Below are 21,146 nucleotides of genomic sequence, written 5' to 3' on the forward strand. Positions count from 1 at the left end.
CATACAGTATTCTAAATATAAGAGGAATTAGTTAGATATGAGGGAATTTGGAAGATATACCATGCCAGCAGGAAAGAGTTGCCTTTCCTATAATGTTAAGATGAGTAAGACAATGCAAGCTGTATAAGATATCCTACACACCAAGAAAAATTACTCTTAGAATTTCCCATCCAACTTACTAGATATAGCCTATAATCAATGCAGACCTTTTGATAGTATGAACATTTACATGGAGACTGAATTTCAGGGAGAAAACATTAACTATGCACTTGGAAAGAAGTTACAAGTGTTATTGAAGACACATAAGGGAGCCAGAGCAGATTAACACAGCTCTGGCCGTAGCCACACATTACATTGGGAAGAGAGGCATGGTTCTAGTGGTTCCTGGCCTTGTTTTCTTTTAACTTAAAGGAAAAGAGTTCTGTGTAGCAGTTATTTGAAACAACTACAATTATTAGATGCTATTTTATAATAAAAAGATTTAGATAGTCCATTCTACTTTCCTACTAACCTAGGAGGGTTATATCTCCTTCCTGCAACAAAAGAAGTAACAGAAGGGCAAGAACCTAAGAATGCAAGGAGGTTTTATTAATTGAAGTGTCTTCCCATATAACTTTGAGAAATTGGAATACATAGATAGAATGAGAACTTAAGAAAAATTTCTACCATCTATGGTGTCTAGAGAAATATTTCAGCTCTGCTTCTCACAGAGACCAACATATTGTCAAGTGTATCTACCCCTATACCACAAAGGATCTCAAGTTAAAAACTTTCCATTAGGTTCACAGGAAAGCAAGTACTACAAATATCATTCAAATGGTTGTGCTGTAAACACATTTCCACATTCAAAATACTTAAAACATTCACATTTTAACAATATTTAGTTTTCAGATATTGTCAATAAGAACAGCTGTGCTACTGCCTTTTGCACATATAATTCTTAAATGAGATTGTGCCAATAACATTTTTGTTTATAGAAGAGAAATAGTTCTACCCCAACAGCAGAAAATACATTAAGTAGTTAAGTGATAAGAAACAAGAAAAAACCTCTGACTTCTCCAACAACTTTCACATCAGTTTTAAAACTTAACTAGTTCCAAAAGAACAGAAACCTTGCAGCTACTGTTGAAGTTTTACTAAAACCTTTAACACCAGAAAAGAACCTACTCTATGTAACCATGGGTAAACATCAGCACTTTTACACAAAAAACAAACACAAGAAAGAAAGACCTAGTTTTTAAAGCTGGAATTTATATTTCAGGCCAAGCAAAACATTAAAAATTTACTATAGTTAATGAACTGTCCCCCCAGCCTGTAATTAAACAAACAAAACAACAAGGAAAAAAAAAAACAAAACCAAACCAAATCACCAAAGTTCCCAACCTTACCTGACCCAAGCAGAAAGAAACCTTCCTTTTCTCCTCCTTGCTATTTAGGCAAAGGCAGCACTCCAGCCTCAGCTGTTGTTATTTATGAGGCTCATTAACACACCTGATAGAGTTCAGCTTTGTGAATTGCCTCTTGCTTGTTAGTGAGGCTCTGGAGCGCAGGTGTGGGAAGGTTAGTTCTATTTCTTTCTCTGGGAAGTGTCTCTTCTCTATCTTAAGTTCTTTAGGTCAGCTGGTTTTTTTTCCCGGTGTAAGCAGCATATAGTGTTATTTTGTTATTAAAAATAGTGTTTTATGTAGAGCTAGGAAGTAAAGAAAGGCATGTAGGGAGGGGGAAGTGTGTCTGAAGATCCTTTAGTTTCTGCAGTTATATATAAGCTTGACCTGACTATGATTAAGAAGCTGGTGCCTAAATGGTTACACTTGACACAAGACTGTGGGGTGGATTGTTATTCCTTTATTTTCTTAGAAGTGAAGTCTGATATAAGGCCTGTTTCCTTCAAGCTGGTTCCCTACAGAGCTTTAAGGAAGTTGCTAATCTTGTTAGGAGCAGCAGGATAACTTATGCATTTGCATTTACTTGTGCGTAAGAGCTGCTAGGGCTGGAAGCTGGGATGCTGAGTGTGTAGGCTTTTCTCCATGCTGACATTACTGTATGAAGGCTATATTTAAACAAACAAACAAACAAACCCCAGACCACTCATAAGGAAGTAGGAGCTCTGTGAAGCTGCTTAGTGGGACAATATGCCAGATTCTTAGCTAGCAAAGAGTGGAGAAGAAGATGTTTGTGGAAGCAGGCAATAAGAAACTGTATGTGGAGAGGACTGGATGAGATGAACGATGCTGCCTTATGTAAAAGGGTCTTTAACTTCTGCTTCAGGTTGTTTTTGCATTTTATATTGAACAATCTACTTGATAAAATGCATAATCTTAAACTGAAGGTTTGAAGCATATCTCCGCTTATAAAGCAAAGTGCCTTAGTCATAGCTTTACAGCCCCTTTTTCTCTGCTTCTATTTCTCAATGCTTCTATGAATCTTTAATCTTTTCCTAGCAGCTCTGACGGGGGGGAGAATCTCTTCCCTGAGACCAGCCTGTAGCTGTTCTCCTGCAGAACAAGCAATATTGATTTGAATTTGCTTGGGTTGAGGAAAGCACTGAAATGTTATATTCCCTAGTCTAGTATATCAGGAGTAATTATCAGCTGCTCCTCTTTCCCAGCTGTGTCTGGAAGAAAGCGTTCACTGCTGAGAAGCCCAGGCAGTGCTGTCCCCCTGCTTGGCTAAGCTCAGGACTTGCCTGTGAAGCATCCCTTGGCTGGAAGTTGAGGTGGAGTTGGCCTGCTTTGGGGACCCTCTTGGATAAAAAAGGAGACCGATACCACATAGACACCTGCTTTAGATTTAAAAAAAAAAAAAAAGCCCAAATTCCTTAGGAGTGCAGCACTAATAAAACTGGCATGTGCATAATGAAGTCTACAGTGCTGTAATTATCCCTCTTCTGACTTGTGATCCTTTTGAAGTAAAGGTAGTTCTATGCTCTCCGAGCTGTCTTCTCACAGACTCGATAACAATGTTGGGATCAGTGTCTTTAGAGAGCAACTATCATTTACCAGTGTTTAACACTCAAATATGTTAATTTGAACCGAGACCAATCAGCTGTACCTGTGAAAAGGAGCTATACTGTGATATTTATGCCATAGCTAGACAGATTTTAAAAAATTAATTATCTGAAAGTGATTAATGTTTTTGAAGCTTCTCTTGGAAAACACCTTGACACATAGGTGTTAAATTAAAAAAGCGAGCATAAAAATTATATGAATAATATTTTATTATTAGCTTTTGTGAACTAAATTCTGAAATGTGCCTAGTGCCCTGAGTTTTATATTGTCAATATTTGTAGGTCCAGATATATGATGGGTTCATATTGGGTATAAAGCTCCTTAAAGCTAATAGAATATTTTTCTGACCTAGGGGTAAATCATGTTTTCTCGCTCTCTGTCTTTGGAACAAGCTCAACTTTTCCTGTAAGCAATTTCCTTCAAAGATTTGTGGAAAAAAAAACAAAAATATCAATCTGGAACAAAATTCTGCTTGTTTGGTCCATATCTAAAGCACCACTGAGCAAGGGCTCACTCAAAATCAGCCCAATTTTCTTCTGACCGCACATGGTGGAACCCTATGATCAGTGAACTGAGCCTGCAAGGGCTGCCTTCCCCAGCTGCTTCTCTCCCTTATGCCACAATCGGTAGTTTTAGCCTGTGTTTATTCTTCTAAAACATCACGCATTAACTACAGTGAGAAGACCAATAAGAAAATTGGACTACTTCAAATGATATAGAAAAACCTCTATTCCTTTATGTCCTCAGGTGTTCTTGTGAAATCTGAGATTTCAGATGTAAGGTATTTCTTCCACAGAAATTTAAATTTAAAACATACTGTTTAATTCTCATTGAACATAGATTACAGTATGTACCCTGCAAGCCTTCAGCATTTTCTTTACAGTCCCTGATTTGCAGATGAGGGAAATCAAAAGAAAAAAAGAAAAACAAACCAAAAATAACCCCACAGTGTTGCCCACACTAGTCACTTGGATCTGTTTGTCCAGCCACACTACAAGCACCAAACTTTGCACCTAGGACAGGAACATAGCTTGTGTATAATATGTCTCTGGAAGTCACATTGGGTCGTGGCTACATCAGTTATATACAGCCGTATGCTGAATTCTCCCTGTGCAAAACTCCACCCTCCACCAGATCGTCTTCTGTCAAATAAATGTTGTAATTAGGTACCTAAAACTACATGGGCATGCAGATGTAAAAGCTTAGTGCTTTTATCTTGTGTGTATGCACAAGTACAGGTACACACAAGTGTTGTATTGTACTGTTTTAGTAATTGTTGCATCTTCTGGGTTTACTCTGCATAAGAAAATAGTTTAGCGTTAAGCCGTAATAAAACAGAGCCTATTGTAGGATTTAGCCAAGTATAGAAAGTGTCATTGATTGCTCCCTGGAGATGCATCATTTCTAATGAGAGTCCTAAAATGTTAGAAGATGATAATATAAAACTCCACAAAACTACTGGAGTCTGCAGGCTTATTACCATACTGTAGCCATGTTGTAAGTGAGGAGAGGAAAGAAACGTAAATAATCTTTTTCAAATGGGAATGTTGATGGGGAAAATGTGTGAAAATGAAGCTGTTGGCAGAACGCTGTTAGCTTATGAATTATACATTTAATTAAGGAAAGCTAAACTGGTGGATTTTGAAACTTCTGATTTACTATGCCTTATTAAAGACAGAATTTCAGTCCTGCTCCCACGGTTGAATGTCAGCAGTGATGCAGAGCAGCCAGAGAGTGGGGTTTGCAGGACACCTCGGGTGTACTCATGCTGCAGCAGAGTGTTACAAGCACTGAACTTGCTGACTTCGGTACTGACGGCAGAATAAAGCAGCTTGGCCAGAAAGGCCTTCCAAAAAGCAGGGTCCTTGGATGGTAAACTCACATGGAGATGTGCCCTTCCAGGGTGGGCTAGTCAAATAAATTAGTTTAAAGTCACCTAGACTATAGACATGCATTCTTAAGGTATGCATAATGAAACAAAGTATGGAAAAAAGATGATAGAAAAGGGTGAGGAAGTCAGACAAGAAGCTGATGTAAGTATGGAAGATAAGGAGAAGGGCCAAATATACAATAGGATCATATGTTAAATCATCTCCAAAATATTTGTGCACAGCTGACCTCTCCTTTCACGAGAAACTTATGATAAATCTTCATGTTACCAGTTTCTTTTTTCTTTATTCAGGGTGAAGAAACGAGCAATTTGCTCTCTGGATGTTTAGAAGGAAAGTATTATAAATAGAAATTATTAACTAAAACAGCTTTCTCATGATGTTGTATCCCTGCCATTCCTACTTAAAGTAGTCTGAGCAGGAAAATGAAAAGTAGCAGGGGACAAAAACTTTTGTGACCTTCTGAAGTGGTTCGAAATGAGTTTAAAACTAAAGCAATTCTTACCTCACCTTTGCTAATTTGTGCATCCCTAGTTGTTTGCTCTTGTTTGACTTGTTCTTTAAACTAGCAGTATTGCACTTAAGCACTGCTAGGAAGAAGATTATACTGGAAAGGATGCATGTTATGTATCTGGTGTTTTCTAGGCTTGTCCTACACATGGATTTTCAACAACAACACCTTATACGTTCAGGAAGATAGTCGTCGCTTTGTTTCACAAGAAACGGGAAATCTGTACATTGCCAAAGTAGAGCCAACAGATGTGGGCAATTACACCTGTGTTGTAACTAACTCTAAAGCAGAGCGAAGAGTGCAGGGACCACCCACTCCTCTCACTCTCCGCAGTGATGGTAAGTTATCTGGGCAAGCCTGGCTAAAAACTTGCAGCACAATGCTAACTGGGCCTTCTCCCGTTGTTGGCAATTGGTACTGCTATGCATCCTCACAGAGTTAAAAAACTCCTAGTAAAAAGTTGTGCTGATGGGACATGATCTGACAGTTTCTGCTGCATTGACATGAGATTGAACTGTCAGGACAGGGACTACGAGATAAACATATGTAAAGAAAGAAGTGCTCAATATAATTGAAAAATAGCAAGAGAATGTCAAACGGTATGTTAATATTTTTCTTCTTATGGATGCCTACATTGCGGTTTAAATCTGACAAAGCTTTCTAAATTTATAATCTAGGAATAGCTGAAATATCAGATCTAGTAAGCTGTTTTAAAGTGAGTTATTGAGGTGAGAAACTTGCTTGCACATATACAAATACCTTTCTGGCAACACTCCTAATTAAATGTTCACGGTGAGAAATATACACCTGGCAAATCTTTACACAAAGTTGGCCTTGTAGGTTTGCTCACCTAAACTTCAATATACTCATACTGTTTGCAAAGCATTGGCAGAAATCAGTAACAAAAGTCTGCATAGAGTTATGTTTCTGGGATAAATAAAATTCAACTGTGCGTTGTAGAAAAATACTTCCACTACAAGACTATGCTGCTTTATAGCATATTCAGTAGTTCACCCAAAACACAGCTCAGAAATTAACAGTGTGGTACAAAGTGTTTGTGTAAGTGCTTAAGATAATTCTGATTATTTTTTCCTTTTCATAACTCTACTTTATTCCTTTTCTCAGACTCATTCTGTCAGTCTCTCTTTATCTTCTCCCATTGACTTTGGTGGCCTCTGGCTTGGATCCTAAACAGGCAGCCTCCAAGGCAGCAGTGCATAATATTAGCCAGATCCCTGTTAAATTTAAAATAAGAATCAGTTCATTTTCAGTGTGGGATCTGCCCTAACCTGGTAATGGATTATCTGTGGTTTTTCAGATGTTCACCCAGATTTTCTAATGTGATTTTTACATCTAATTACATCAGCCTTTCTTGAGTTTGTAGCTGATGTTAACATATTTCAAAGAAGTTTTAAGTGTTTTACAAATATTTTGGAAACAGAGAATTCCATAGTTCTTTCCTGAATCCAGAATCTACCCAATATCCTAAGAAGTGGCCAATGTTATAAGCATTGCTTGTTAACATTTGTTAATGAGTCGTCTAAACCCTAAATTATGTCTAAAACTTTAACACAATTATAATATACTTGTACAGGAAGAATGTGTATAAAATCGTGCTCTTTAACTCTCAAATGCATAGAGCTTACAAACTTCACATAAGCTTTCAGCATAAGGTTGAATTTCACCTAATAGGCTAAGCCTGCTCCTAGGCATCACATGTTGATTGCCATGGGTGGAACATGGGGCTCTAACATCAATGCCATCCTTTCTTTTACACCAAAATTCTGTTGTACTAGACAGGTCTGAGGCTCAACTGGAGTGCTAGCTGTTTTGATGTTCAACAGGTGTGATGGGGGAGTATGAACCAAAGATTGAAGTACGTTTTCCAGAAACAACATATGCGGCGAAGGGCTCATCTGTTAAACTGGAATGTTTTGCTCTTGGAAAGTAAGATTTTTTAATTTTTATTACAATAGGGGTTCTAACAGTGTTTTACAGTGAGAAACAATGGTTGTTTTTAATTTGCACAGCAACATTTTTGTTCAGAATGTGAATTTGTCTTGTCTTGGTTTGATTGTTTCTGCACAACGTGTTTCCAAGGAAACAAGAAAGAAAACTATACCATAACTGAAGCTCACTAGGTTGCCACTTGAAGCTGGGGAGGAAAGGGAAAACCACAGCAAAGACTATGTTCCTTGACAGCAGTTTTAACTCTGGGATGAGATCTAACTTCAGGTTGCAACATACAGTCTAGGTGCACATTCACATCTGATCTGCATCGAAACAGGAAATATTTTCCTTTGTGGCAACACTGTTAAGAACAAAACTTGGGCAATCCAGCTGTGTTTCAAGAGCATTTAGACTGTCTACAATGGATCTAACAGATTCACATGGCTTTCAGCATCACCTTCTCCAAAGCAATTCTCAGGACTCCTGAGAAGCCCCTACCAATAACCTTTCTTGATAAAACAGGTCTGTTAGTCTTGTGGTAACCTATGTTTTTCCTAGGTTGCTTACACTGTTGTATTCATTTACAGTTGCAGTGCATTTAAACAGTAAGGCGTGCTCTGTATTCAAAGAACAGATGGTTAACTAAGGGTAACCAGCCTACAAAAACTAGTCTTTCCAATGAGCATCTATTTCCCTGGAAAAGCTAAAATAACCTTAGATTGTTGACCTCTATTTAGTTTAAGTTTGCTTTGACAATCTGTTTTAAGCCTGCAAGCTTTTAAAGTGTTTAGAGCTTTCCCAGAGGTTAAAAGCCTGACTTCCAGGCAGCACAAATTAATCAAATGTTCCTATAGAACCTATGCTGAGAACTAGAAAAATAAAGCAAATAAAATGTTAATAAGACGGGAAATGGCCTTCCATTTCAAATGAGTTTTTTATATAAACTAATATTAGGGCTAATTTTTATTTGCAGATTAAGAATATTTCTATATAGCCATATACAGAGGCATGTGCTTTTTTTTTTGGACCAAAATAAGTACCAGACTGGAACACTCCTACTGAAGCTGATTTTCCTTTCCAAATACTGTCAAGCTACTTCTCTTTAAATACCTCCTTAATTGGTGTGAGTCAGTACAGGCTTTACATTTCAAGTTGTCATTTCATATTTCCATCTGTTGCATGGAAAGCACTTAAAAATGATACATTTACTGCAGAAAAACATTTTAAAAACAGAGTAAATGATATGTACAAACTAGTGCTGCTTTACTAAAGGGGTGATGATGGGTCCTGCCAATGTAGCACACAGGTTTTACCATTTTAAGAAGGAAAACATAAAGGTGGACTGAAAGGATGTAATGGATAATGAAATCCCCCTGCAAGCCTGCCTACAAAATGGAATGTCTGAGAGGGTTAATGCAGTTTTAATATACATCATCTCCTTCATCTATAGGACTACAGCTGAAACCAGCACTGCTATGCTTTCCTGGAGTTACACTGAGTTAATACCAGGGACCCATGGGCACAAATCTTCTTCACAACTCTTTTTTATCATATTGCTAATATGCGTGTGTTTGAGAGGTGCTGTTTGATTAAAGGCTCTTTAGTGGTGATGCTGGAGAATTCTTCTCTCTAGATTTATTTACTTTTTTGATGGGTTAGATGTTTCAGGCCGAACAGTACTATCTTTGGTCTGCTTTTTTTCACTCTGAACAGAGCCTTAAATCACATTTTCACTAACACATTAGTCAGTGATAAAGCTTTATTTCAGAGCTGGCATTAATGTGTGAATAAAGCAAGAGAAACCGATTGCAGGTGAAATACTCGCTAGGTGAAAACTTGCTAGATAAGGCCAGATTTTTGAAGGTATGTAGGTGATTAGTGGCATTGTTAAAAGCTTGAAGTTTCCTACCTCCAGCTGTTTACAACTGTAGTTGGGCACATATAAATGCAGCAGTGTGACCATCTGCACCTTTAGATGCCAGAATTCCACTAAAACTCTAGCTTCTACTATTGTCTGTTTACATTAAAATCAATTCAGCTCAACATTTGTTGAACTATACCTCTGATCTGCCACAAGCACTAACAGTTATTATCTCTCTTGGATTTCAAAACTGCTTTCCCATTATCCATAATTTTCTGTATTCATACTGTTAGTCCACTGGTTCAGACAATGCTGTCAGCTGCTACTACCTCTGTGTTATGAATAAGAGAAATCTTTCACATCTAAGGCAGATTATAGGCAACCTGCTGTGGTTTTGGTCTCCAAAACTCTTAAATGAAAGTACTTTTGTGGTATTTAGAGAAATAGCATCTCTTTTCTGGATGGAACAGCAAATCATACCCATCGGACCTTGCTCAAAAAGCAATTCCACATTTAAAATGCAAGTATGAGAGGCCAGACTTACTGGCTGAGTTTTAAAATGCCTTTTTACCTGAGGGGATCTTGAAGCTACTTAACTAAGAAGTATTCAGTTAGCCAGGCTGTGGGCCATTCAAAGGTCCATCTACATACCTTTGTTTCAAAGCTCACTTTTTGCATTTCACACGAAAATATCATGACTAGCTTTCACAAATTGTCTTCTAGCCCAGTTATAAAACTGTGTTTGTTTTGAAGAAAACAAATACAAGGGAGGCAAAGGGTCAATATTTATTGCTGGGAGGAGGGTTTGGAAAGACAAAAGCCTCTGGGCCAGCTCTTGACTCAGAATCCTGTTTTGCAGAAGGGATACCATGAATACTAAGATGCTTTTAAAAAGTGAATTGGTCCTCACTGTGGTGGAAGTACAGTTGGGCAAAAAGAAACATAAGTAGCTTACAGGTATCTGATGTCTGGGATGAGGACTCTAAACAGGCAAGAAATGCACCTCAGACTTAGTTTTTTACTAGGGAAAACTGAAATATGAAATAGTAGATTGAGTATTTCAAATGCTGCAGGCTGTCACAATTTAATAGAAGAGATGAGACTTTGTGTTCTGCACTAATATCCATTATGTTGACAGTGTTTAATACTATGCCAGTATTAAAAGTGTTGTTATGGATCAAGCTATATTAATCATGCCATATATCTAAATTATTGTTCACTACATCTTTGAGCTGACTGAGTACTATGGAAAGAGTTATGTTCAGTTGGAGTTATTGTGCTTTTTTTCTAGGTTTCTTCCAAAAAACTTTTTTTCTGTTGCACAAATAATAGTTTCTGGAATGAAAACAAGCAAAACAGTTTCTGTGTCTGGTGCACAAATTTATTAAACTGTGTGGTCTATATTTTTCTTCATTCTCTTCTATAAGATAGTGAAATAATTTCTTCAGAATCCCTGCAGATGGGCCATTGCTGACTGAGATTGTATAAAGGGTATATGAATAATATAAGCCAGGATTTCTTTCAACCCAGAATATTTGTTTTTCATGGAAGACCCCACATATTCTTGTAAATATATTAAGAAGGGTTTTTCTAGAGGTTTTAAGTATAAGTAGATAATCACACAGCTACAAGTGGGTTCAAAATAACCATCTTTACTAAACTTACATAAAAATGCCAAGCTTCATTTCCTCATTAGATGACTGTTCTAGTCTATTCTCAAGGAGTTTATGTAGGAGGTTATAAAAAGATCAATTACAGGATTCTAAAATCATATATATAAATCAGTTATGCCACCAAAAGTGAAGTTTGCTCTTTTCAACCCACGCTCCTGATAGAGCCACTTCCTTAAGATTCATACCTTACGGGATGAGTAAGCAGCACTAGAAGACCCTCTCCCACATTAGTTAAGGTGATTTAAGGTGGTTTGTGACCACAGGAGAATGAAACACAATATCAGGTCTCAGAAAACTTTGCTGCTTTGCTGTTTGCCGAGTAATACATCAGAATGATTAGAAGCTTGAGTGTTTTAATTACTATACCACCTGGATCCTAATTCTTCCTTGTGTCAGCAGTTGTTGCAGAGATGATAGCAGCTTTCAAACCTCAGCTTTGTCTTATCTGTTTAACTAGACATAGTCTTCATTATTGAAGATTGTAGGTTTAATTTTATTGTGAAGTGGCCTCAGATGCATAGAACCAAAGATGAGGCATAGATGCAATGTATCATCTATCTGCTGAGTCTTTGCTGTAAAAAGGTGGAAACTTCATCTTTGTGTGGGCTGTAATGCTGCAAACAAATTAATTTCATGTTCAGTGTGACAACACTTGTCACCAATGAAAAAATACTTTCCATCACCTTTTCTTTCTGAGTTAGTAACTTATGGTTTTGTGATTCTGCTGCCTGGATGGTACGGTATAAATTAAATTATATTCCTAGATGCTATGAGGGTTTCAAACAAACTGCAGATTTATGTACAAAGGCTCTCATATTTGTGCACTCTTTTCTTATTTACTCAGGTGAATGCAAGACTTTGTCTATGACGTGTAATAAATTTGAAAAGTGTTCTTGGTGTTTTTTCATATATTCCAAAACTTTTTAGTTATGTATTTTAATCTGGTTATTGGTAGTGACTAAATGGAAAAGATGACCCACCAGTTGCAGGATGACCCCAAATCGTAGTCCGTGTAAGAGTGTCAGATACTGGCCTTCAGTAGAATGAATTTATGCAACATAATCCTATGAAAATTTGCAAGGCTTTATTTAGATTTTGTATACAGTTACCTATAACTGAAGGACAAGTTTCTTAATGCATCCACTTGTAAAATAGATAAGTTGTTGCAAAAAGAAATTTCTTTAAAGTAAATTTTCAAATAAAATTCAGAGCCTTTTTTACCTTGAAAAGATTCATATGGCCTGTATTAATTATTGCTGTTGAGATTTGGTTATAAAAATGTAAACTAACATCAAAAGAAGGTGAAACCATCTAAAAAACCTACTTTCTGCAAAATACAGTGACTGAAGATGCTGGAAAGCTTATGATAATGAGGTGTCAGCAAAAGCAATGAAGAAATGCACAGCTTCTCAAGCTGCTGTGATAATGAAGGTCCTTTCTATGGATGATGGCACACAGCTGAGCTATGGATTCTCCTGCAGTCTGCTCATTTAACCTATAGCTCAGGCTGAGGAGGAACTGCTGTCCTGACAAATGAATGCTCTCTGCTGATAAAACTAGGCCACTTGTCGCAAGATTCCCTGACAGGAGAACAAAATGCTGTTAACTATTTGTTGCAATTACCCATTTAAACACAGCAGAGGTGATGAAAAAAAATCTGAGATTTTTATATCACCCTGCTATGATTATCATTAAAGGGAGTGCGTATTAAACACCCATTTGTTTAGCCAAAACTGAGTAGAGTTTGCCTTGAAACATCCCCAAGGATGTCATTAGTATGTTGTGTGTATAACAAAAACAGGACAGCGTCTTCAGCTCAAACCTTAGTAAACTTGACTTGACAAGTTGACAGAAGGGGTCTTTTCCCATAGAGCCCTGCCTCTGGCCTTGGTGTCAGTGTAGGCTTTCCTTATTCATAAATGGTTGGTACTAAGAGAAAATGTTGCTAATAGAATAGGAAATATTTCTATGAAACTCTTTCAGGTAGCGGAGCATGAATGAATGCATCTAATTGTTGTTTTTCTTCTCCCATATGGCTGTTAGTTTTCTTTAACTTTAATTTTCTGTTACAAAAAAAAAATAAAAATAAAAAAAAAAAAATCCAGAAGAGCTGCCTTTAAAGTAAGTAGTTAAATGCTTCTGGCATTCAGTGCACTGCATGCTTCTGTTATACAGGAGCTATTCGCACACTGTTTAATATGCAATAGTATTTTAAAAGCCAACCACGCTCTCCTTCATGTTGTCAACTGTCTGTATCAGTCTACCACAAGACTGCAAAACAACTCCGGCTGTTTCCTGACTAGAACACGGCAATTGTGGGACAGTCTTATTCCACACAGAAGCTTTATTTCTTTTAAATAACTAAAAAGTAGCTTGGTTTACAGAAATTCTGCATGAATAATGTCACGCAAGGTTTGTGGAGGAGGTAGCACCTTTTAACAGACCAACCAGTGCATTTGATAAAAACAGACAAGTTCTTTGAAAGTTCCTAGTAAGGAATAATATTAAACAAATTTGCATCTGAAGTAGGTTTTAGTCTCATAGTGAAGAACAGTTAATAAAGGTAGTGATGACACCTACTCCAGTCCAAAATGATCTGGAATTTAAACAGCTATATAGGTCTTGAACCAAAATGAGAAATAGAAGAATAAAATTGCAGTTGTTCTTTACAGTTTTTTCACTGGTTGATGACATCTGACATCCCAGTATCTCTCATTCATAGTAAGTTGTTTAGTTGTACTGGAGGGATCACGTGAGACTCAAAACTTGTGCGTGTATTTATATTATTTTTATGTATTAAATTGTGTGTGTTATCCATATATATACATCTCAGTGCTAAGCTACCTCTAAAATCTGGAGCAAATTGCATATAATTCCAAACCATTTTCACAGGCAGTTCAGTTGTGATGGATAACGTAAGGCAGTTAGCGAAATTATTATGCTGCATAGACAGCATTTAGAGATCCCTTAGTTAAATTTGTAATCTTGGGACTGTGATTTTCTCTCTTTTATGGAGCAGGAGAAAGGGCAACTTGAAAGTTCCATTGCCCAGCTGAACTCCCACCATCATGAGGAAAAGTTTTAAAGACTTCCAGTGGACTCCTCCTATCTCTCAGGCTTAAATGCAGAACTAAGCAAATTTATGGGGTTGTTATTCGTTGTGTGTTAGAGTGGTCTTGCAGTAAATTGTCCCTTACATGATCTATTTCTGTTAATTTTATGTTTGCAGTTACTCTTTTAACACCTGCCCTGTGGTTCAATCCATGTAATGTGTGATGTACCAAGTACTCATGCTTCTCCCATATCCTGATACTTCTGGCTCTGCGAGAACCTGCGAAAATCGTAGCCACACAAACTCAAAATGCAGACGCTATGAACTTTCCCATTCTGTATCTGTGACCCATTCTGTATTCGTGACCTGATTTCTTTAGTCAATACACAAAGATTAAAACCAGGAACCTAAATAATTCAAGTTGTGAGCAGTTATACGCTCTGCTAAATAGGAAGAAATACTTTGTAAGTCAACACTGGAGGCCAGAGACCTTGGGAGCTGACAGGCAAGGACAACGTGCACTTCTAATTTCCATGAATGTTCTGTTTTCAAGCTTGGTATTAAATGTTTGTTGTTGATGTTAGTTCCAATGGAAAAGAAGTCAGTGTTTAGCCAAAGCCTCTGTAAAAAGCTGTTCAAAATGCAACTGTTTGTCTGCTTAGAAAAAGCAACTTACTTTATTTTGCAGAAACAGAGAGGAACCGTGAAATCCAAGTCTATTAATATTTCAAAGTGTTTCACTGACATGCTATATCATAAAAGTGGTGTTTGCATGGTTTGTGGAATTGCCAGAAATCCAAGAAGTATTTATGCCACCTTCGCACCTATTTTTTTATTCTATGGAATATATTGATCCAAATATAAATGAAAATTATAGAAAGCTACAAAAACATGAAATGAGAAATACTCTCCCTTGTCTTTTTCTCCTCAGTGTCTCTCACCTTCCACTTCCTCACCGAGCTGTCTATCTGCCCTCCTCTACCCTGTCTTCCACTTTTTATACCTAGATGTATTGTTATTTTTAGATCCTTTGAGCTTTGTCCAATATATCCTATTTTTGGGTGTGAAAATACCTCTAATGCTACAGGAGATTTGTTTAATCTGAAAAACAGTCAATAATTCATACTTCTACAGTATTTATTCTAAAGGCACTCCTTCAGTGTCATACTGTCTAAAAGCAGGACTACGCCCTAACTGAGAGTTATTGTGAGGAAAATTCAAATTGGCCTATGAAGCAATTGTAGACCTGAATGAGGGCTTCATCCCACTCTTGAACTTGTGTCCCTACATAAGTTAGGTTATAAAATTTCAGTTTTATGAACTCTATATGTTGGGCTTAGAAACGAAAGGGATTTCTTTTCCAAAGTATTATTAATCCTTTGAAAGGTTTTCACATTATCTTTTCTCTGGTGTAATAAATGCATTTTCTTTTTCTCTAATAAAATATCATTATTTAGTCCTGTCCCTAGTATTAGCTGGAGGAGGTCTGATGGAAACTCATTGACAAAGAAAATTGAACACAACAAAATCAAAGGAATTCTTGAAATCCTAGATGTTCAACAAGAAGATGAAGGCTCTTATGAGTGCATTGCAGGAAATATTAGAGGAAGAAACATTGCAAGAGGTCAATTATTTGTCTATGGTAAGCAAATTGATTAATTTTTTCATTTATGGGTTTTCTTTTACAGGGCATGATGATGTTCAAATATATTTCATAGATGAAGTCTATTAGCCCTTTACTGGAGGTACAAAATGTAGTTCAGGTTAAGCTGATTAAAAAAATGATTGGAGGTTTGCAGTGACCTTCACTGAATTACATCCTCAGCAAATAAAGATATTTTGCATTAAAACTCAGATTGAAAATGTGGGTTGTGCCATGATGAAGTTGTAAAGGTTAATACGAGGCAGAAAGAAATCCCTGGTACATTTACATAAAACATTAAGGGCAGGCACAAAGATTTACCCTCAATAGCTCAAAGCAGCATAAAGCTGTGCTGCCCTAGATGCAGATCAGGGAAGGATTCATGAGGTTTTGGTTCATGTAAGTAAAAGATTATTTTACCTCCTATTCTAGCTGAACTATATTGCTCCATAAACAGACGAAGGCAAAGCAGCAGAAACTTATTCCACTGCCTCCCTCTCCCTCCTCCTTGTCTAAAAGTGGGGAATGATATTTCTGCAGAAGTGTTCAACCTTTACTCTTCCCTTCCCTTCCCACTTTCCTGTGATCCAAGTCACGCATGATGGGCCCTCATAGCCAAGGTGAATTATATGCTTTTTAGTCTCATCGTGAATACTTAAGGGAAAAGCAACATATTTTGACATGAAAAAGAAGAAGGGAGACCTTTTCTTTACCTTGTAAATCTTTCAAAACAAAAGGAAAAAAATTAAAGTGTACAAGGACAGAAAGCTAGACTGAGCCCACAATTAACATCTGTTGAGAAGACCGTCACAAGTATTTTTATTGCCTTTTTTTTTAAGTAAATTTCTTCTAATTAAAAGTTACAGACTTTGCTGATAAGCTACCAGTTTCCTGCAGGCATGGCTGGTATCAAGATTTATGCCAGGAATAGAGCAGGCTGCTGCTGTTTTGAATATTTAATTATTTCTTTCCTTTTAGGGGGGGGTCTTTTTGTTCTCATTGCTCACTAATTTTTGTAGAACATCAGTCAAGGAGTTCCATTGAAATTAAGTTCAGTAGATTACCTGGACATGATTGATAACAGCACAGGCAATTACAAAATTAGGATCAGTTAATGCAATCTAAAACAATGTGCTTATTAAATGCGCCTTGTAAATTAATTAATAGCTGTTCATAGTGAAATTTATAAACAGTATTTGTGAAGCTTTTGCACAAGACGTTTTTTATCATATTAGCAATGGGCTGGTGTGCTGTTTACCTAATTGACTTTCTCTTGCTTAATTTCAGTGCTGTTGTGTTTTTACTCTATAGGCAGGTTGTTTGTAGGAAATAGGGCTTCTTTCCCAGACGTTGTCTGCTGCTGTGTGTGTGATACCTAGATCTCATTTCTTAGGCTCTAAGAACAATAAAAATGACATGTAACTAGAATAGTCCTCGAGTATTTAGTTGGATGTTTACAGAGTTCACGTGATTCTTGCAAGTTCTGCTTTTATGCAGCAATGAATTCAATGTGCCAGAAGTATCCAGAAGGTCTTATTCTGATCTGAGTAGCCATAACTTCTTTGAGCTGTATTTGTGTTGTAAATTACAACCAAAGAACCCATAGTATGAACCCATGATCTCAGGTATGTGGGTAGGGCAGAGGGGTAATAGTTACAATCCTTCGTTTTTATTACCTATTGACTAATGTTTTTGATGTTTCTGGTTTCTGCACACAGATCCACATACCTTGAGAGAAGGACTATTTTTTAGAAAGTAGGGGTCCAGTACTCTCAGAAAGCATGTCCAGAATTTCAAGCATCTAAAATCACTGCTACTGGAAATTTTGGTGAAAAACATTAATAATATCTAAGTGTACCTCCTGTCCACGAGCCACTTGATGTCTAACATTTTCCCAAGTTAGTCCTGAACTTTAATGCCATGGAATTTGTGCACAACTCACTTGCAATATGATAAGAATGTGTTGGACAAATACTAATTAACCTTGCTCAGTTAATTAAGTAATGACAGCATACCTCTAGTGAATTTTTTTTTCTCCTGCTTAAAATGGTTTGCATATCCTTTTCAGCACTCCCTGAATGGGACAAAAAAATCCAAAATGCCTTTCTGTCTCTCTACGACAGTTTATTTTGGGAATGTAAGGCAAAAGGAAAACCAAGCCCTTCCTACAGTTGGCTAAAAAATGGCCAGCCACTCGCATCAGAGGTAAGGTTCCTGGTAACTGGTTTGCTTTCTTGCTCTTTTTTTGTTGTTTTTGCATGATTTGGTCACAGTATTCATCTTACAGTGCATTACCCTTTTTTTCCCAGAAATATTATTAAAGGTTAGTGTATCAAAATAAACATAAGAGTATTAGCACAAATTCTTTGCAACAAGAAACCTCATTTCTTGGAGTTCATCTTTACTGAAAATGTGTGGTATTGCCATTTTATGTATATATGTATGTACACGCACATCCTGGTTTCTTCATGTTAGTTATCTTACAGAGCATCTAATTCCTACAAGATATGGCAGTAGGTATGGACAGATTTAAAATAACAAGTATATTTAGGGAAAGAAGGTGCTGTCCAGAAACACTGAATACATATATAGACATAATCTGTAATCTGGGAAAGTAGTTGGATGCAAATTGAGTATTTGTGGAAGAGTGTTTCAGAGCTGACATTTCAAACTTATCAGCCTGTTAACTTGCACTTTTCTTCTGTTTCTGTTCATTATCTGTAGGCTGGATGGATCTTTGGTCTCATGCAGTATGGCCATTCTTGTGCTATGTTAATCTTTTTACTGCATTAATCAGTCATCTATAAAATTCAACTAGTTTTGAGGTTAATACTTTTCTGGCACTAAGTAGAGGAATAATAGACTTAAAAAAAACCCTTATGAAGTTATAAGGAAGAGGTGTAGATGAGAAAAAAACTCTCTTAAAGACAGAAGAAGGACCAAGTAGAAAGGAAAGTAGTGAGGAGGGAAGAGTGCAGGAGGAGAGGGGAGGGGAAATCAATTGGAGATCAAACATTTAAGAAACTTGGTCAGATACTTATGTAGACATGTCTTTGAGAGCCCAGCTTTGTTTCTTTCTAGCCAGTATAATTATACTTCTGTGGTGGTCAAGGTTTGGCACATCTGTCTTCCAGTCTTCAGTGTTTGGCAACCTCATTGAGAACAACTTCTGTGGCAAGAGACCCTTTGTTGCATTTGCTTTCTGCCGAGGCCAAGTTTTCCCTTATTATTAAGCATCTATTTAGCATCTCTCAGGCATAAAATGGCACGGCTCATCTGTAATGCATTTTTACTTGGAAAAAAATAATACTGTGATTAATTTCTGTCTAGCTAGAACAATACAGAGTAATTTCCAAAACATATGGGGCAAATTAGCACCTACTGGGTTGCAGAACCAGAACTTGCTTGACTTATTGTACTTACATGTTTGTACCTATTTGAAGCAATCTGGGAAGCGGGGATGTGTAATCTTCCATACGATTTTCTTAAACCTAAAGAGAGCCCCACTAGCATCTGAGAAGGCTAACCAGAATCTACTTGCCTGAACCGGATCGTTCCACTCATTGTCACCACTTCCTAAGTGAGACTATTTATTTTCTCTCTCTTTTAAGACAGCAATATTTAGAATCTGTCACTTTTCAATTGCATCGTTTCAAAGAAGAATAAAACACTCTACAGACACATTTTCAACAAACGTTTTCACAGTACTTATAGTGTACTGTAAATGGAATACTTCAGGCAACAAAATGCTGAATTTTATTGCTCAATGGACAAAATGGGTAGTTTGGAGGTGAGGGTACAAGGGAGGTGTAATAAAATATTCAGTCTGTCACAGCATCCTGCTTGTTGGAATTATTACAGGAAGAATACCTTCCAGATACTTTCCACCTTGGGTCTGATTCTAACGATATTGTCTATTCTCTGTCAAATCTTTCTCCCTGACCGCCTAGTTGGTCATCCCTGCATTATTCCTTCTTGTGTACATTGTGTGCTTTATTCTTTTGTTTGAATAGCTCAAAAGCACCAGCAGAGAACGGTGAGGAATTCAGTGTGTGTATGAAACACAAGTTTGCTACAGAAGGGGCTTTTATATTCAAAGGATATTTGTAAAAATAGAACACATCAAGAGGATAGCAAACAGCCTGAAGGTAAAACTAAGTATGCAAAAAAGATATCTGTAGCAAAAGCCTCAAAGAATTCCAGAACAGTAGATAAGTAATGTAATGTTGTTAATTAGTTTGCAGTATACCAGCAATACAACCACAGGCTGTGCTCTCATCAAATTTCCAAGCTAAACAAGATTGGGCTGGGTCGCTTCTTGATTGGGACACCCTCAAGGAAAAGCCAGAGTATTGGAAAATAGAGCTCCATGCCTCAATAGGTGGCACTCTCCTCTCTGCAAGCACCTCAAGAGAGGTGCCCCCAACAGACAGTGCAACTGGCTTATCTGTGGCAACTCAGCAGGTTAACTCATGTATGTTCTGCAGTTCACAGATATATTTTAGATGCTTATAGCTGCTTAGCAAAGACTGTACCATATAGTCCGACAATCTATGCTCCCATTACTCCTTCAGAGGCGTCAGAGCCAGACTAAAGGGGCAACATAATAAAACCAGCAGTATCTGATGTTTCAGTGTTACATTTGGTGATGGAATTTGTATTCCTTGTTGTGGGTTTCTTCCACACTGATCTGTTTTGAGGAACGTATTCTCTCCTTCCCAACATTATGCTTTGCAGTGGAGCTATTATTGTCTCGGCAGACTAGTAGTTGTAAAACCACAAAATATTTAGCTTTAATTTATGCTTGTAGCACAAAACAGGGTTTTTTACTTGCCAAAATAGAGCAAATAAGACTCCCTTTAATATTCCAAAAACCAAGCTCTGGTCCAAATTTACCTACTGTGCAGTTTCCTGTATTTCAGCAGAATTGCACTGAAGAAACTTAGCATGTATAGAAATTCAGGCCATGGGAAGCATGCTCTCCCTCTGATCTGAACACCTGCCTGGGGGGGTTCTGATAGGAATTTAAAAGCGTTGGCTTTCAGTAGAGTTTGTTTTGCTGGATCATTTTTATGTGACTTGTGATCTGATGACATTTGAAATTTTTCCATTATTTGAGTACCTCTTCCTCCTGCGGAGCTTTTGTGATCATCTTAGATTATCATCATCAGATTCATCTAGTCATATGAGAGGAGCAGACCATGATTAACCGTACCCTCAGACAGGGCTGCAGGTGCAGCTTCTCAGGAGCCATATAGAAGATGCTCCAGGCTCCCAGTATGGAGCAGCCATACCTGCCCTATGGTAGCTGCTTCTGCATCTGCTTCATGGTGAAGCAAATCTACAGATTCACAGTTCAGCAATGCAGAGAAACACATGCCACAGCTGGAACATCTGTGCTGGAACAAACCTGCCCAAGGCAATGACTCTCTGCTACCCATGCTGGAGTTCTTGAAAAGTTTGAAGACCTAAGAGGTCTGAAAACTTAACCATCATCATATAGCTGAGTTGTATATCATATTTCTGATGTAGTCACTCACATTTCTTCCAAGAAAATAAT

General features: G+C 37.4%; 1 protein-coding gene across 7 annotated transcripts in view; it reads left to right on the plus strand.

The window, feature by feature from the left end:
• CNTN6 (contactin 6) overlaps nt 1-21,146 on the plus strand; it is a 140,567-nt gene that overhangs the window by 81,222 nt on the left and 38,199 nt on the right. For 6 of the 7 annotated variants that reach the window (XM_069865607.1, XM_069865612.1, XM_069865611.1 and 3 more), the window contains 4 exons: nt 5,543-5,746; nt 7,253-7,355; nt 15,402-15,586; nt 17,655-17,791. In XM_069865607.1, coding sequence (XP_069721708.1) covers nt 5,543-5,746; nt 7,253-7,355; nt 15,402-15,586; nt 17,655-17,791 — 629 coding nt within the window. The remainder of the gene's footprint in view (nt 1-5,542; nt 5,747-7,252; nt 7,356-15,401; nt 15,587-17,654; nt 17,792-21,146) is intronic. The other variant, XM_069865608.1, reaches the window with a different exon arrangement.

Source organism: Phaenicophaeus curvirostris, chromosome 11 (assembly GCF_032191515.1).
Source record: "Phaenicophaeus curvirostris isolate KB17595 chromosome 11, BPBGC_Pcur_1.0, whole genome shotgun sequence".
In the NCBI taxonomy this organism is placed as follows: domain Eukaryota; kingdom Metazoa; phylum Chordata; class Aves; order Cuculiformes; family Cuculidae; genus Phaenicophaeus; species Phaenicophaeus curvirostris.